We start from the raw sequence: 15,756 nt of genomic DNA on the forward strand, positions 1-15,756 counted from the left end.
ATCGAATTCGCATTGGGAAAAACATTAACTTCAACATATTACAAATTATTACTTTGATTAAACTCAAGGACATAAAACAGAAATGTATTACTTTAAATATTAAACTCCTTTATTTCACGTAAAACTTTTGATTAAACCCAGCTTATTAAGATATGTTTGCTTAACGATCTTTCTCACTGTCAATAATGCTTGAGTTTTTTCTTTTCCTCCACGTCTTATTTGCAGCTTTCGCGTGTTTGTTCCGTTTCCGTGGACTAGAAGCCCGAGGTTTGCCCGGAATTTGTTTCCCCACTAATACGTACTTTGATGTCTAAACAAACCTTGATGAGCAAATTTGAGACATAAAATAAAAATTGCATGGTAATTCCAGTTTATTTCTTCCTACTGATGCTCACTCTGTCCCTTGAACCTTGGCATTTATTTTGTGTGTGACCAATATTCAAGGTCATGCCGCAGCTTGCAGTTGCAAGGGGGGGGGGGGGGGGGGAGGGACTATTCCGCGCGGCCTAACGGGCCAGTGGGTGCGTGCAACACAGGCTCAACTGCTGTTCAGTCCAAGAGAAGAGTGTTGAGGCAACTGAAATATAACATATTCAGTGTTGCACAAATGAATATTTTTGTGTGTTACAAATAAGTAAAAAAATCAAAACTGATTTGATTTTATACAATAAGTTTCAAACTATAAAGTAAAAAAATCTTGAAATTTCCATTGATAGATTAATAGTGGTTTTTACCTAAGTATTAATGCATAATTCAAGCGACACTTAAGACCCTAACACACATTCGGCAATTGATTATTTGCTTTCATAATAAGTTATATGGTTGTGCAGATGGTACAGATCACACAAAATACTATTTATTAGGGGGTAAATGGATAGTAAATAAAAAAAGTAGTACACAATAGCCATAAATTATCAAATTCTGCTTCTTAAAATACAAACAAATACAATTTTAAAGTGGTCATGCACAACTCTTTTTCACATAAAAATAAAACAAATCTGTGAAATATGGTCGCTGTTGGAGCATCAGAAATTTATTATTCGTTCGAACAATATAAGAGAAAAAATTAATTAGTCGAACAAAAACAACATAATTTAGCAATGTAAAATACATATGGAATTGGATTAGTTGTTAAGCGAGTAAGGCGAAATAAAATTGAGAACATATCAAAATTTTCTAATTTTGATATAAAATTGTATGAGAATATAACAGTTAACTATTTCAGAGTTACTTGTATGTTTTATAATTACCAAATAGAATGAATAAATATGAAAATGCTATTGTTAATTCAGACAATTCATCAAATCCTGTTAGCTGTTGGGTTTGTTATTTTAAAGAAAATAATAACTGTATTACTTTGATTTATTTTGTGCAAATATTCCTACAATTTCAATTATATTAAAAATAAATAAGTTTATTTTAATGAAAATCTATTTCAGAACTTCGTTTCGTTTATTTGCGGACATCTATGTTTTATTGTTTTATATCGTTTCTCAAAAGGATTTATACATTTGACGAATTAATTTCATTGTTTATAAATATCAGACAAATTGGGGAAAACATTGATAGATTTTTGAAATAGATTAAAACTTAATTTTTTTATAAATATATAATATCAAATTTACAAGATAAATTAAATCATAATTTAAAACTGTATGTTGATTCAAAATTTAGTAACATGTTATCACATTTACAATATCAACTAGGTAAATTTTATTTTTATACTTATCAAAATGAATTGAAAAAAGATGTAACGGTTTAAAAGAATTTGTTTCTCTTCTAAAACAAAGAAATATTAATTTAGTTGATCTAATCAATGAAAAAGATGGTGTTAGTAAAATTTTTATATGATAAATCACAAAACATTAATCAATCTGTTGGTACACTTGTTTACTGAGAAGTTGAAAACGTAAAGATAAATTAAACGATCAATTTCAAACTTTAAAAGAATCATTAATGCAGTTGCTAACTAAAAATAAAAAAAGCTGAAATAGATGATAAAATTTAAAAAAATTCAAACTGTTTTTAATTATTGCCAAATATTTCTCGGTAATTCTACCATTCATGTACTTTTTTCTGATACGTATAATATATTATTTTAATTATCCTCAAAACTTAATTTGTACCTATACCCACGTTTTGGTTGACGTTTTAACTCAGTAAAGGAATATTTTATTTTCACGGGCATGTTGACTTATGTGTGGGGTTCAGTGCAAGCCAGGTCATGAAGGATGAATCCACTCGAAATCTCGTAAATATTTGGCTGCGGGGAAAAATTGAGCTGATAACCATGTGAAGGCACCTTGCCACGTGGTTTTGAACACACGTTTCGCGAAATCATTACCACCTACTTTACCTTCCACACAGCGCGACTCCGCGAGCAGACACTCGGTGCGATGATAACATCGCCAGAGGATGCGCAGACATGTTTGACGGTTGCCTAAGTACATAGTAAAGGAGACTGGAGTAGTTGTTACAGTTGGGGTATTTTATAAAACTTCATTAAGTTTCACAACTGTGGTCAGTTTCAGTAATATTGAGAACTTTTTTTGCTATAAGTTTTTCTACCGTATCAATGGTCAAACATGTTAAGCAATAAATAAGACCAACGCGGTGTACGTGCATGGAAATAGGACGTGTTGAGCTTAAACAACAGGATTCAGGATGCAAGCTTTAGCGGAGTCTATTGGCCGCAAGGTAAACTGCAAACAAGTATACTTCTCTATTGCTTTGATGATGTGATCACAGTTGTTTTGGCACTCGCTTATACGACTGTAGAGGCAGGATAACATCGACCAATTCGAAAGAAGGGGTAGGTTCTACAGATAGGAACAAGCCAATAGGGGAGCATATGTGCGTTGGGTGTACATAGAACTGTGAATATGAGATTAGTAGAGGCCGGAAAAAATCGCGAATTCATTCGGCGATAGGTTAGAATTCAAATACATATAACTTTTAGATGATTTGGCTATTGGCTTACTGTTCATCTGGACGAATATCAACCAAATATAAACCCTCAATCAAAGAAGGATCGAATCACAGACAAACCAGATGAGACGACTTACAAGTCGGCAGCCAATGAACCTGCGTTATTTGCCCAAGTTTACAGGGGAATGTGCAGTCTATCCTGAAAGGCCATCGAAACCGCGAATTTTTCCGGTCCCTAGAGATTGGCATTAATGAATTCTGGCTGGTTTCTTACAAGGTAATGCACGGCATGAGCGCGCTCAGGGAATACGTGAGTGACTTCATGCAGTATTCGCCGAGGATCGCTGTCGCTCCGTGTGTACAGCTCATTACCGCCCGCGCCCTAATCTGCCCGGGGCGCGCCAAGGTCTGCAAGCCAAGGTCACGTGGTGTGTCCGCCTCCATTTAAACAAGTCTCTTCATTCGCCTCCGCCAGTGGCGCCAGAACCGATCACAGAGGGACCATAGCACGCGCGTGAGACAAAGAGGAAAGCGATTAACGTTAACAACTGGAACACGTGAGTTGGTGTGTGCGAAAAAGAACATGAGCACCAACTTAGCGACCTGAAACATCGCCATCCTCAGCAGACGCAGTAAGACGGATAGTAAACTGAATATTACTTTGTGTATAATAGAGACGAAATTTTCCTTCGTAGAATAATAATTTAACAGGTGAAAGTATTAAAAAATATTTTATTAATCTTTTGAGGTTTTTGAATTTTAATATTTATTTTATCTCTTTTAAACTACTTATAGTTAAATTACTATCAAACCAATTTAACTATGTAATATAAAAATAAAATTCGGCATATTCGACCCATTTGATTCACTCTAAATATTTTACGAAAAAAATCAATAGTACACAAATGTATTTTACATAATCAGTTAATCAAAACAAACGAAAAAAAATGTTTTTGAAATATATATTTAATTTTATCTTTACACTATGTTTGCTTCAAAATTTCAACAATTTTAATACATCCTAAAATAATTTATTTACAATATAAATTTCAGTTAAATCAGAAAACATATTATCTACGTTTAGGTTACAAATTATATGCATGTTTAACAAGGTATTGAATAAATCTGTTAATTATGAATTTTAATTTTTTTATGTAGGCCTAAAAAAATACAGAATCCAAAAATTCTCCCTTTTTATATAATCTATGTTTATTTATTTAAATTTGTTTCGTTCTTAGCAAAAAAAAACTACCTTTGTAACTTTACCCTCCCAATATTCCATTATCTGTCCACCAAGTGAGCAAATTTTTTTATTTACCCGTTTAACCTAGGAAATAAGAAGAATATCTAGTTTATTTTTACATTACTGTTTTTGTCCCTGCAGCCTTGCCGACGTTTTTCATAGCATTTGGATTTTCATTTTTTTGAGTGTTTTGAACTTTGCTTTGTAATAATTTATGTCGGTTATACTAGCAAATAAATACTATGAATATATTGAGTATTTTAAAGTGGCAATCTGCAACTATTCTCATTGTTGAAAAAAATAGTGTAGGTAATAGAATTTACGATATCTTACAACATAAATTATTTACTTTAAAATGTATTCTTAATTCTTGATTTTTCAGATCAATTAATAATGAAAAATTATGTTATTAAAGAAAGTAGGCGAGAAAATGGTTATCAAAAATACTAGAACATGTTCATTGCTAACTTAAAAAATTACGATATAAAAAACATAATTTTTCTGCAATAAAGTTTTCAAATTATAATTTTTAATTTATTTAATAATAAAATTTACTTAAGGTTTTATCTAGTGACCCGATTTATAATAAATAATCTTCCGATTAATTAATTGCATGGCAATGTTAGTCCACAGTTTTGAAAAAAAGCACGAAAATATTTATTTGGTATAGATTTTGCCACTGAGTTTTATGGAAGATTTTATTTTTTGCCAAAAGTTTGAATAGCTCGTATATTTTGTCATAATATCTTGGAAATACGCGACTTCTGGTTTAAGGTGGTTGTCACAGAATAAACTTCGGAATATACAACATTCACTGTTCATTGTAAACAAATGTTTACATAGAAATCGAAGCTGTGTAAAATATGTGTGGTGTATGCTGATTCACATAATATTTTAATATTAATAATTAAATTTTCATCTCCAAGATTCACCCTTGCAGTTTTATAAATATGAGGCGATGCTTGATTTTTTTGATGAATTAAATCAGTTTTGTCTGACCACGAAATATACATGTAAACATAGAATTTTAAAACTGAACCTTAATATTTTTCGGGTAATTCTGAATAGTTTTTAAGAGAAATATTGCATGTAGTATAGTTTATTTTTGTGTTTTTCATACCCAGACCATTCTGAACTCACTTCAGTACTTATACTCTAGGGACTTATAAGTTGTAATGTTAGTATATTTATTGCTACAGCCTTGAAGACCACTTGTCGGCAGGATCAGCATGGAGGACATGAAGACCGGCAGCGCTGTTTTTGTGTCTCCCAAGGACAGCAAAGCAAGCATGTTGCCGCAGTACCTGGCGAGCTTCACGGGTAAGAACGCACAGTCAGTCAATCATAACTTAAAGTTATCATAATGTCACCGCTAGAGACAAGATCCGGTAATTCAAATCGGCTTGACATCCCTCTTCTCTTGAGGTCGACACACCCATATAGACTTGGGGTCAAACCAGAACCAAAGACGTTGCTAATCCTTGTCTGTGTTGTGAAATCCTCCTAAGAGGAAGTATTTTTTGACCTTAAAACGAGACATTATTGATAATATTTATTGACAAAACCTTTCCTATGAAACTGTGTTTTTGATAAAGTCATATTTTAGGTGATACATAAGATTGTTATTTAAGTTCAGTACTCCCAGAAATTTTTTTATTTGGTCATATTAAAAATCATTTTAAGAAGAGAATTTTTGAAACCATATCTATTCACATTTTAGACTATTTTGTTTTTTAATAACTTTTAAATACCAGTATGAGATTTCAGTCGTAATTAAAAAAATAAACGCAGCTGCTATCTTGTGGCAACTGCATCACCCATTTGTTCATTGTGTCACAATCGATTGCAGCGACTTCATATCGTTCCAGCCCACCAATAGACAGGCGCTTAATGTTTATTCCACCCTGAAGACACCTGTTATAATATGTGGAAATGTATGAACTTAATTTGACGCGAGCGAAGGTCGTCTCGTCCCAGTATATTGTCATCACGAGTGTAGAAGACTCATGGGCTGAGCTACTGGTAGCGCAGATGGCAGAGCGGGGTGGCGCAAGGCCTCGAGCTGGTGTTGCAAGGGCTTTAGCTGGTGTTTAAGGCCTCGAGCTGGTGTTGCAAGGCCTCGAGCAGGTGTTGCAAGGACACGAGCTGGTGTTGCAATGACACGAGCTGGTGTTGCAAGGCCTCTAGCTAGTGTTGCAAGGCCTCGAGCTGATGTTGCAAGGCCTCGAGCAGGTGTTGCAAGGACACGAGCTGGTGTTGCAAGGGCTCGAGCCGGTGCTGCAAGGACACGAGCTGGTGTTGCAATGACACGAGCTGGTGTTGCAATGACACGAGCTGGTGTTGCAATGACACGAGCTGGTGTTGCAAGGCCTCGAGCAGGTGTTGCAAGGACACGAGCTGGTGTTGCAATGGCACGAGCTGGTGTTGCAAGGCCTCGAGCCGGTGCTGCAAGGCCTCGAGCTGGTGTTTCAAGGACATGAGCTGGTGTTGCAAGGACACGAGCTGGTTTTGCAAGGACACGAGCTGTTATTGCAAGGACACGATATGGTGTTGCAAGGACATGAGCTGGTGTTGCAAGGACACGAGCTGGTGTTGCAAGGACACGAGCTGGTTTTGCAAGGACACGAGCTGGTGTTTAAGGCCTCGAGCTGGTGTTGCAAGGCCTCGAGCAGGTGTTGCAAGGACACGAGCAGGTGTTGCAAGGACACGAGCTGGTGTTGCAATGACACGAGCTGGTGTTGCAAGGCCTCGAGCTAGTGTTGCAAGCCTCGAGCTGATGTTGCAAGGCCTCGAGCAGGTGTTGCAAGGACACGAGCAGGTGTTGCAATGACACGAGCTGGTGTTGCAAGGCCTCGAGCCGGTGCTGCAAGGCCTCGAGCTGGTGTTTCAAGGACATGAGCTGGTGTTGCAAGGACACGAGCTGGTTTTGCAAGGACACGAGCTGGTATTGCAAGGACACGATATGGTGTTGCAAGGACATGAGCTGGTGTTGCAAGGCCTCGAGCTAGTGTTGCAAGCCTCGAGCTGATGTTGCAAGGCCTCGAGCAGGTGTTGCAAGGACACGAGCAGGTGTTGCAATGACACGAGCTGGTGTTGCAAGGCCTCGAGCCGGTGCTGCAAGGCCTCGAGCTGGTGTTTCAAGGACATGAGCTGGTGTTGCAAGGACACGAGCTGGTTTTGCAAGGACACGAGCTGGTATTGCAAGGACACGATATGGTGTTGCAAGGACATGAGCTGGTGTTGCAAGGCCTCGAGCTGGTGTTTCAAGGCCTCGAGCTGGTGTTTAAGGCCTCGAGCTGGTGTTGCAAGGCCTCGAGCAGGTGTTGCAAGGACACGAGCTGGTGTTGCAATGACACGAGCTGGTGTTGCAAGGCCTCGAGCTAGTGTTGCAAGCCTCGAGCTGATGTTGCAAGGCCTCGAGCAGGTGTTGCAAGGACACGAGCAGGTGTTGCAATGACACGAGCTGGTGTTGCAAGGCCTCGAGCCGGTGCTGCAAGGCCTCGAGCTGGTGTTTCAAGGACATGAGCTGGTGTTGCAAGGACACGAGCTGGTTTTGCAAGGACACGAGCTGGTATTGCAAGGACACGATATGGTGTTGTAAGGACATGAGCTGGTGTTGCAAGGACACGAGCTGGTGTTGCAAGGACACGAGCTGGTTTTGCAAGGACACGAGCTGGTGTTGCAAGGCCTCGAGCTAGTGTTGCAAGCCTCGAGCTGATGTTGCAAGGCCTCGAGCAGGTGTTGCAAGGACACGAGCAGGTGTTGCAATGACACGAGCTGGTGTTGCAAGGCCTCGAGCCAGTGCTGCAAGGCCTCGAGCTGGTGTTTCAAGGACATGAGCTGGTGTTGCAAGGACACGAGCTGGTTTTGCAAGGACACGAGCTGGTATTGCAAGGACACGATATGGTGTTGCAAGGACATGAGCTGGTGTTGCAAGGACACGAGCTGGTGTTGCAAGGACACGAGCTGGTTTTGCAAGGACACGAGCTGGTGTTGCAAGGACACGAGCTGGTGTTGCAATGACACGAGCTGGTGTTGCAAGGCCTCGAGCTGGTGTTGCAAGGCCTCGAGCTGGTGTTGCAAGGACACGAGCTGGTGTTGCAAGGCCTCTAGCTGGTGTTGCAAGGATACGAGCTGGTGATGCACAGCCTCTAGCTGGTGTTGCAAGGACACGAGCTGGTGTTGCAAGGCCTCGAGCCGGTGTTGCAAGGCCTCGAGCTGGTGTTGCAAGGACACGAGCTGGTGTTGCAAGGACACGAGCTGGTGTTGCAAGGCCTCGAGCTGGTGTTACAAGGACATGAGCTGGTGTTGCAAGGACACGAGCTGGTATTGCAAGGACACGAGCTGGTGTTGCAAGGCCTCGAGCTGGTGTTGCAAGGACACGAGCTGGTGTTGCAAGGACATGAGCTGGTGTTGCAAGGACACGAGCTGGTGATGCACAGCCTCTAGCTGGTGTTGCAAGGACACGAGCTGGTGTTGCAAGGCCTCGAGCTGGTGTTGCAAGGCCTCGAGCTGGTGTTGCAAGGACACGAGCTGGTGTTGCAAGGACACGAGCTGGTATTGCAAGGCCTCGAGCTGGTGTTGCAAGGCCTCGAGCTGGTGTTGCAAGGACACGAGCTGGTGTTGCAAGGACACGAGCTGGTGTTGCAAGGACACGAGCTGGTGTTGCAAGGACATGAGCTGGTGTTGCAAGGACACGAGCTGGTGTTGCAAGGACACGAGCTGGTGTTGCAAGGCCTCGAGCTGGTGTTGCAAGGCCTCGAGCTGGTGTTGCAAGGGCTCGAGCTGGTGTTGCAGTGTCGCTGGGCGCCTTCGGCCAGGGCACGGTGCTGGCCTGGACTTCGCCCGCCGGTCTGCCCCTGCTGTCGGGCGCCGCGGGCTTCCCCGTGAGCGAGGCGCAGCTGGCGTGGGTTGCCGCGCTCATGACGCTCGGCGCCGCCACCATGGTGCTGCCCATGGGCCTGCTCATGGACCGCATGGGCCGCAAGCTCTCCATGCTGCTGCTGGTGCTGCCCTACGTGGTCGGCTGGGCGCTCATCATCTGGGCCAGCTCGGTACAGCCGCGTCCCCTTCTGTCATGTGTTTCTCATCGACAATTTGCCTTCGCTAGGGTAGGGATCACACATAGCGAGATTTTCAAAGACTATTAATTATTGCATATGGGCCTCATTACATTCTTTGAATGCTCCTAACAACGTGGAAGATTGATTTAAAACTTTTATTTTTTGAACATGCAATATTGCTGGTTATACTGTATATTAATGAGAAACCCCAAGAATATAATAGTTGGATATGCAAAAAAACACTAGAGTATTAACCCTTTTTCGTCCATTTTTGGGGTTTCTCTATGAAATACAGTGCAATGAGCATTTATATATATTCACATAAATATGTACAAAACAACTCTTAAAATCAGTATTATTACTGTTGCAGTCATTTCAAAAAAAAAAAAATGCAATACCCAACACAAATTACAAATTTGTAGCAGCTTAAGTTTTTCCAATACATTATTACGAATATTCGTTTTAAAAACTAAAAGATTGAAAATTTTAATGGCATTAAAACTATTAAAAAGAACACAAAATCTTTGGACAGAGAAAGTCCAGGAGAAGAGTTACATAGTTGGTACCCACAATAATGGTTACCAAACTTTAGAACCATAAAACAGATTGAGGTATACACATTACAAACAATAGATTATAACAGCGCCATATGTTGCATGAATGTGTTGCATTTCACAACAGTCCCTATATTGAAAGTGTTACCTGGTTTTGGGTTCTGAAATTTTGTTTCTACAACCAAGCTATTTTTGTTCACACAGTGCAGGCAATCACATGTGATAATACACAATGAAATAATACAAACTTAAACTTATATTATCATTTCCAGGAGCCTCGTTCAGAATCCACACCAGATCCCGAATACTGCACCAGAACATAGGTATCTGGAACGTACTGGCAACATGTAGGCATTTATCGAGAAAGGCTGAACTGTTATATTGTTTTAAACATATACAACTTTGGCAATGTTGCTAAATCTTGATCTGGTGAACATAGAGAATTAAGAAACTTGAGCAGCTAGCAATTTTAAAAGGACTTGTCTGTGGTGTCCCAGGTGGAGATGTTGTATGTGGGCCGGTTTCTGACTGGGATGGCCAGCGGCGCCTTCGCCATATCGGGTCCGATCTACACCACCGAGATAGCACAGAAGGAGATCCGTGGGCTGCTGGGCAGCTTCTACCAGAACCTCCTCGTCATCGGCGTGTTGTTCACGTATGTGGTGGGCAGTTTCCTGTCGCCCTTCTGGCTATCCATCGTGTGCGGGGCTGTGCCGATTGTCTTCGGCATCACCTTCGCCTTCATGCCCGAGACTCCGGTGTACTTCCTCAAGGTGAGAGGGTAGTGCAGAGAGAGAGAGAGTCATGGGAAAACTAGCTCACCAACTGGTTTTGAACTTTATTTTTGAGCTCTTTAGAAGTTAAGATCGTCGAGTAGATAAACTTTCGAAAATAAATTATTACTATAGCCTATAAAGTAGCGACATTATCTACCATTTTAACATCATCTTTATAGCGGTGGTTTTGGTCCGAATGTAAAGACTAATATTTCATCTTTAATATTGTTTTGATCACTATAGATATATGGTGTGATTAACACCCATTACTTAATCCATTTAATGGAACAAAGAGTTTATTGACATATAAACAAAGACTTGTGTTCTTAAAAATAAGAAAGATATATATTTTTATAAGTCGAATTATAATAGCTGTACTGTTGACCAGGATAGTATCTAACATCCAGAATTAAATTAATATTATATTTGTAAATCATATTTTATTCTCGTTAAAGCATAGCTGAGGTGAAGTGTAAACTTGCTTGTTCCCCTCAAAGACTTTTGCATATATTAATGAATATTTTTAAAAATGAACAACAACTGTAGTAAATTTGTCAACCGACACATTTTTATTGTCTCATGAAATCCCTCGATGTTTACAATCTGCCTTGAAACTGGTAAAAATGGCAATACTGAAGTATAAAAAGATATTGTTGTAACGTCAAAACTGTATACAAAAGACTGCGCGGTGGGCGCTGCTCGTAGAGGAACGAGCCGGAGAAAGCGAGGCTGGCGCTGCGCTGGCTGCGCGGACCGCACTTCGACCTCGAGCCGGAGATGCACGAGCTGCAGCAGGTCGTCGAGGAGGAGCAGAAGAACAAGGCCTCCTTGCGGGAGCTGTTCGGCACGGTGGGCACCGTCAAGGGCCTCGTCGTGTCCGTGGGGCTGCTCTCCCTGCAGCAGATGAGCGGCGTCAACACGGCCACCTTCTACACCACCATCATATTCAAGGTGAATACCTGTCCCCCCTACACCACAGCATGAATCATGGAGTTCCCTCCTTATACCTTAGACCTCCAGGCATAACTCTGCAGCAGATGAGCGGCGTCAACACGGCCACCTTCTACACCACCATCATATTCAAGGTGAAGACCTGTCCCCCCTACACCACAGCATGAATCATGGAGTTCCCTCCTTATACCTTAGACCTCCAGGCATAACTCTGCAGCAGATGAGCGGCGTCAACACGGCCACCTTCTACACCACCATCATATTCAAGGTGAAGACCTGTCCCCCCTACACCACAGCATGAATCATGGAGTTCCCTCCTTATACCTTAGACCTCCAGGCATAACTCTGCTACAGATGTGCAGCTTCAACTCGGCCACCTTCTACCCCACCATCATATTCAAGGTGAAGACCTGTCTCCCCAACACCCCAGTATGAATCATGGAGTTCCCTCCCTATACCTCAGACCTCTAGTCATAACTCTGCTACAGATGGGCAGCTTCAACATGGAAACCTTCTACACCACCATTATATTCAAGGTGAAGACCTGCCTCCCCAACACCCCAGCATGAAACATGGAGTTCCCTCCCTGTACCTTAGACCTCTAGGCATAACTCTGCTACAGATGTGCAGCTTCAACACAGCAACCAGGGGTTACAGTGTTTTAAGAATCGTCTTCCACCAAGGCGATAGAGATAAATTTCCGGTTGGGTCAAACCTGTGTGATTTTCCTACGTGTCCATGAACAGAGAATTATATAAGGGTACTTCCCTTTACTCCACAATTACTCCACCCTTTAATCTAGCTGCGTACGCAATGTGTCTAACCCTAGTCCACTCTGTCACTTAACCCATCCGCAGGAGGCCGGCAGCTCGATGTCGCCATCGCACGCCACGATCATCGTCGGCGCCAGCCAGGTGGTGTTCACCCTGGTGTCGGGCCTGGTGGTGGACCGCCTGGGCCGCAAGGTCCTGCTCATGGCGTCCGACGCCATCATGAGCCTGTGCATGTTCGCGCTGGGCACCTTCTTCTACCTCCAGTACATGGAGCAGGACGTGTCCGCCCTCGGCTGGCTGCCCATCGCCAGCATCAGCGTGTTCTTCATGGCGTACGCGCTGGGCTACGGGCCCTTGCCCTGGGTCGTCATGGCCGAGGTGTTCCTGCCCAGCGTCAAGGGTCTGGCCGGAGCCGCGTCCTGCGTCGTCAACTGGCTGCTCGCCTTCGTCGTCACCAAGTTCTTCGCCGACATGGTGGGCGCGTTCGGCACGCACACCACCTTCTGGATCTTCGCGGTGCTGTCGCTGTTCGGCGTGGTGTTCGTGTGGCTGGTGGTACCCGAGACCAAGGGCAAGACCTCGGACGAGATCTTCAAGGAGCTGAACGGGGACCTGGAGCGCCCCAGGGACCTGGTCGACGTGGGCCACTGCAACGAGGCCCTCGACTACGAGCTCAGGAGCAGGATGGGCCTCCACATCTGAAGCGATCTCCTTGTTCCATCTCAGTGGATTCCTGACATCACACATCTAACAAGAGCAGGTGTAGACTCCATCTTAGAAATCTTCACCTTGTGTTATCTCATTGAAGTCATTCAAGACATATTTTCAAGAGCAAGTTGGGACTCCATATCTGAAGCAATCACCTTGTTCAATTTCATTGGATTTCCGACATCACGTATTTAACAAGAGCAGGTGTAGACTCCATCTTAGAAAGCATCTCACTGAAGTCATTCAACACATATTTTAAAGTGCAAGATGGGACTCCACTTCTAAAGCAATCTCCTTGTTCAGTCTCAGTGGATTTCCGACATCACACGTCTAACAAGAGCAGGTGCAGACTCCATCTTAGTAAGCCTCACCTTGTGCCATCTCATTGAAGTCATTCAAGACATATTTTAAAAAGCAAGTTGGGACTCCATATCTGAAGCAATCTCCTTGTTCCATTTCAGTGGATTTCCGACAACCCACATTTTACACAAACAGGCGTAGTATACATCTCAGGAAGCACCTCCTTGTGTTATCTTACTTAATTTCAACGAAACATTTTTTATAATATCTTAACGAGTAAAATGACATTAAGGCTTATCATTCCTTAAATGTTACCATTACACTTTGCCAAATATATTTAATTATTATCTGTTAAATACAAACTAATTCGAAGCAATTAACCAGAATGTATTTAATTTTTTCATGATTACCTAAATGGCGTCGCTTTAGTTATTGGAGCTTGCCTTTGCAGTTTTATTCATGCCAAGTTGTTTTCGGTCATTATGGTTGTATTTAAAATGCACAATCAATTTATTATTAGAGACTATACACTGAAAACAAAGTACCTTTAGAATTTACATTTGACTGAAGCTGTTTCAAGCGTTTTACGTGGACTTCATTGAGTAAAATAAGCATAGGTTTAGGACATTAGACAAAATCTTCGAGAAGATAACATGGACATGAAAGCCAGCAAAGTACTTGAACGATATGATCCAGCCAAAATTTGGCTTTATTTTTATAATGGTCTTTCTCTAATATTTTCTAACATTTTAAAATATAAAATAATTCGTTCAATGCTTTGATGAATTGTGAGGAACCAATACAACTTTATCAAAGGGTAGGTATGAAGAAGTGAAATGACTTTAAGTAAATTTTGCAGCTAATGTAACCACATGCTGATTGCCGGTATGAACACTCTCATCGTAGTTATAACTCTTTATTTTAGGAGGGGTTTTATTACTCTGACAAAGTGGAATAATTTTATTAGAATGAACAAAGTGATTTTTAAAATCTGAAGATTTATTAATGTATACTTGGTTATTTGGTTGTTCTGTTATCGAAACTATACATAAAAAAAATACTGGTTTTTAGAGCCCAAATAGCTGATGTTTAAATATGAATATTGAGCTTTTCATCAATTCATGTTAAATATACATAAAATGTTGAAAGAAACGGGTGGCCATTAAAGAAATTATTGTCTTAGATGTTTATTCTTTTACTCGTCTTGATTGAGCAGATAACGATTTACTAGTTCGAGAACATTATAATTTGAAATTTTCGTTTGATTCACGCATTGTGTTCTGTTTCTTATAACATTCAAAATAATAATCATTAAAAATCAAAATATTATTTTAAAATAAGTTCTTATTAATACTTCTTATTAATGAATTATTACGAATTTTAGTAATGTAGCTGAGCTTTATAATCGTATCATGTTAAACTGACAACAAAATGATTTAAAACATATTCAACATAAACAATGCATCTTTTATGTGTGTAAAATACAGACATTAAAATTTATCATAAGTTCTGAGAGGGTAAACAAATATTTTTTCATCTTATCATTACAGTCAATATAGTTATTTTGCGTAATAAATCGGCATAAATTTTTGGAAAGTGTAATTAAATTAATATTTATTCTCCAAAATCACTAAACAAAATAAACAGTAATATGTTTGTACTAGTGTATACATTTATTTGATATTGAATAAAATACATTGGAGGTGCAGTTGTCGAGTCTTCTCTTTGGGCAGTGAATTTTGTATTTAAAACTCAGTAAATATGTTTCTAACCACTAATAGTACAATGAGCCTATATAACTTATTGATTAAAACTTTCTGCAAGTAAATTGTGATATTTTGACTATTTGAATTCTAAATATGGCCAATTATTTGTAATATATAATGTTTTAATTAATAAACATAACATGAATAATGTAATCCATTTTTAGAGATATGGTTCATGTGATTGACAAATATTAAAATTTATTTTCAAATGAAATCGCCGTAAGAAATTCAAGATACACCTATGGTGTATTTGCTTTCTGTTATTTACAAAAAGTTTTTAAAAATTAAACGTAACCTTTGTCCGCCTGGAATAATGTAGCTTGATATTAGTGAAAGAATTCTTGAAATCCGTCCAGCTGTTTTCGAGTTTACTTCAGACAAGCAAACAAACTCTCAATCTCTCTTTGTAATGTTATAATGGCTTAAGCTCACTGCAGAAACATCGTGCCCGCCAAGTTCTGGACATAGGAAAGCTCTAATTGGGAAGTAGCCACGTCCGAGTGTTCTGTCGCGCTCACGTCACAGGCATGTCGAACGTGATTGGCTATCAACATGTAACATTACAGTCGCGCTCGTAGCGCCGTTGAAGGGAACGCGACAGCTGACGCGTATTATCTGCTTGTGGTTTTTCTGAAGTCAGTGCGGTAAATCCAAACGAATACAGCTTCCAAACAGTTACGTTGTAGAAATACTT

At 40.5% G+C, this 15,756-nt stretch overlaps 1 protein-coding gene across 1 annotated transcript; it reads left to right on the forward strand.

The window, feature by feature from the left end:
* Window positions 1–11,678: 11,678 nt before the first annotated feature.
* On the forward strand, window positions 11,679–14,478 carry LOC134536488 (facilitated trehalose transporter Tret1-like). Its single transcript, XM_063376210.1, has 2 exons — window positions 11,679–11,783; window positions 12,373–14,478. The coding sequence occupies exons 1-2, from the start codon at window positions 11,679–11,681 to the stop codon at window positions 12,988–12,990; spliced, it is 723 nt and encodes a 240-aa protein (XP_063232280.1). The 3' UTR covers window positions 12,991–14,478.
* The last annotated feature ends 1,278 nt before the right edge of the window (window positions 14,479–15,756 follow it).

Source organism: Bacillus rossius, chromosome 11 (genome assembly GCF_032445375.1).
Source record: "Bacillus rossius redtenbacheri isolate Brsri chromosome 11, Brsri_v3, whole genome shotgun sequence".
NCBI classification, from domain to species: Eukaryota; Metazoa; Arthropoda; class Insecta; order Phasmatodea; family Bacillidae; genus Bacillus; species Bacillus rossius.

What these genes read in the sequence shown, in the direction of transcription:
- LOC134536488 (XM_063376210.1), top strand. Translation starts at nt 11,679, where the DNA reads ATGAATCATGGAGTTCCCTCCTTATACCTTAGACCTCCAGGCATAACT. An exon ending in ACACCACCATCATATTCAAG is followed by an intron (nt 11,784 to 12,372) that starts GTGAAGACCTGT and finishes ACCCATCCGCAG; the next exon opens with GAGGCCGGCAGCTCGATGTC.